This window comes from Crocuta crocuta, unplaced genomic scaffold, assembly GCF_008692635.1.
Source record: "Crocuta crocuta isolate KB4526 unplaced genomic scaffold, BGI_CrCroc_1.0 scaffold139, whole genome shotgun sequence".
NCBI lineage: Eukaryota > Metazoa > Chordata > Mammalia > Carnivora > Hyaenidae > Crocuta > Crocuta crocuta.
Genome location: NW_027533258.1, coordinates 11,586,195 through 11,588,776, shown reverse-complemented (window position 1 = coordinate 11,588,776; position 2,582 = coordinate 11,586,195). Strand labels below are relative to the sequence as shown.

General features: G+C 67.6%; 1 protein-coding gene across 1 annotated transcript in view; it reads left to right on the top strand.

Annotated features, from left to right (window-relative positions):
• The first annotated feature begins 616 nt into the window (after window positions 1–616).
• SMTNL2 (smoothelin like 2) overlaps window positions 617–2,582 on the top strand; it is a 13,681-nt gene continuing 11,715 nt past the window's right edge. Inside the window, exon 1 of the mRNA XM_077746884.1 lies at window positions 617–733. Coding sequence (XP_077603010.1) covers window positions 617–733 — 117 coding nt within the window. The remainder of the gene's footprint in view (window positions 734–2,582) is intronic.

The window sequence follows — 2,582 nt, the reverse complement described above, 5'->3', positions numbered from 1 at the left end:
AACTCCATGCAGAAAGAGTTGATCATGGAATCCACTTTTGAGTGCACAGCCTTGACCTTGCTAGGTGGTAAGGAGACAAAAGAGTAGCGGGGGCAGCTCCAGGAGGAGGGAGAGGGCAGGACCATGGAGTGGGAGAAATCAGGGCGCACTTCCTGTAGGAGGCCAAGTCCCTGAAGCAGACCGGAGCTGCTCTTGTCATGTTTGCTGAGAGGCCTTGGGAGCACCTCCTGAAAAGTTGATCTCAGTTTCTCAGTATCTAAACCAAGAGGGATTGGGCCAGGCCGGTTGTAACAGTGGCATCGGCCGGATCCGCTCACAAGCATCCACGGAGCCTCGCAGGTGGAGGGGGCCCGCCGGGCCTGTGGCGGATGGCGGCAGCCTGAGGCCAGGCCAGGCCTGGAGCCCGCGTGGACCGTCCTGGGCTGAGAGGGAGCCCCCGGGGCCGTCGGCGGAGGCCCTCAGGGACAGCTGCCAGCAGCTTGGGCCGAGGCTGGACTGTGAAAGAAACCAGACTCCCTTATCTGCCTTCCTTTCCCAGACACACTGTGTGATAAGGGAGGTAAGTGCGTTAGGGAGATGTTTGGATGGAGGCCCGGAAGCCGTGTGTGAGTGGGGGATGGTCGGGCTCGGCCCCTCCTTGGCTCCTGTGACCCCGCATGAGCCCCTGCGGGGTCAGGCGGCACCCGGAACGCCACAGGATTCCCGCCCTCCCAACGCGTCTGCGAACTTCCCGGTGAGGATCGTGTCTCCCCGAGTCCCCGGAGTCGGACCTGTGTCACCCTGCGTCTCCCCCTGACGCTCCCAGGCCTGGGCTCCCTTACGGGGGGAGGGGCCCTTCTGGGCCGGTTCCTGTCCCCAGGGCTCACCGGTGATTCCTTCCCCAGCCCCAGCACACGGAGGGGCCGCCCGGTTCTCTTCCTGGGGCCGAGGCAGGCTGCCCCCCGACGCTGGGAGGGCCCCCCAGTGCAGGGAGAGCGCGCCTGAGGCCCCAGCGTGTGCTTGGGGACGGGGACCAGCCCTTGGTTTAAGGCCTCTGTTGCGCGAAGGTCCTGCGGCGGCGGTTATGCCATATTCCGCCCTCTCCTCCCCCTCCTGTGGCTAAGACAGGTCCCGCGGGGGCCGGGACCCCCCCGCCCCAGGTCCTGGGGGACACGCTTGTCCTGAGCTGCCCTCTGTTCCCTGGAAGGCCAGAGCGCTTTGTGGGCAAAGTCTCAGGTCGGGGTAGGGACCTGGGTCCCAAACTTAGACCCGTGCCCCTCCCCCGCCTGTCCTGAGATGGGTTGTGTGATGATGGAGGCCCCTTGGCCGGACACGTGGGCAGGGGCCTCTCCTTCCCGAGGGGCAGTTCCAGCCGTGGGGAAGGGGCACGGGGGGTGGGGGCAGGAGGCCCAGGAATCTGGCTTGTCCAGAACCTACAGGAAGCAGGCTCCTGTCTGGCTGTGGCTCCTGGTCCCCGGGGCGTCGCAGGGGTGTGGGACCTGCTACGTGCAGGGGCAGGCGTCTGGGGGCCCCCCGTGGAGACCCGCATTCCTGGGAAGTGGTTTCACCATCAGCCTGTCCCTCCAGGCCTCTCTGCCTGGGCCTGTGGCACCGGTTGGACCAGAGTATGAGGGTGGGGGACACGGGGACCCCAGGCTGAGCCGGCCGGGTGACAGGTGGGGGCTGTGGCTCAGGGTGGACCGGTTGTTTCTCCTCCTCCTGCTGATTGGGCTTCGAGGTGGGGGTGCCCGCAGAGGCCCCCCTTCTCCACAGCCCGACCCTTCCCCCTCTGTCCTCCCGAGTCGGGATTGGGGGCCCCTCTAGCCAGGCCTCCGCCCCGGGGCTCCGGGTCCTGCCCTCTCTCCTCCTGCAGGGACCCCCACCCCCCAGCAGGACAGCCCCTTCCGAGTCTGCCCCTGGCCTCCCAGCCTCTCCCCCAGGCCCTCTCCCGCCCCACCTCTGCCTCACTCTGTTCCTCAGTCACCAGGGGCCTCTCCCCTGCTGGACCCCACGGGCTCGGTTCAGATCTCTTCCGACCATTTCCTTGACCCGAGGCCGCCTTAGGGCGCCCCAGGCACGCCTGTGCTCTTCCCGTACACGTCCCCCCCCAGCCTTCTCCAGGTTTCCCCCCTGCCCCTCTGGCTGCTCCTCTGCAGACANCCTCGTCGTGTGGTCGTGTGCGGGGGAAGCAAGACTGTTTCTCCCTCGATCCTCCGTCCGTCCTTCCGTCCTGCCTCTTAAACTTCAGACAGACGCGCAGCTGGCTGCCTCCTGACCGCGCCCCCCAGGTGCGCCGGGGCCCCCCCCACGTGTCCCGCACTGAAACCCCTGTTTTCCCACCGACGCCCTGCCTTCCTCCTCGGGTGGCTCCTCCCTCCACATCCGCCCGCATCCGCCGCCCGCGCCCCCTCCCCTCTGGGCGGCACCTGGGGCGGCACCTGGGGCAGCAACCGGTCACAGCGCGTCGTGGCTCGAAGCCTGTCCGTGCAGACCCTAGTGGCCTCCCTGCTTGTCAGCCCAGCTGGGCACCGCTGCCTCTGGGGAGCCCTCCCTGACCCGCGAGGCCAGATGCGGTCTGTCGCCGGCGTGCACTCTAGGCGGGT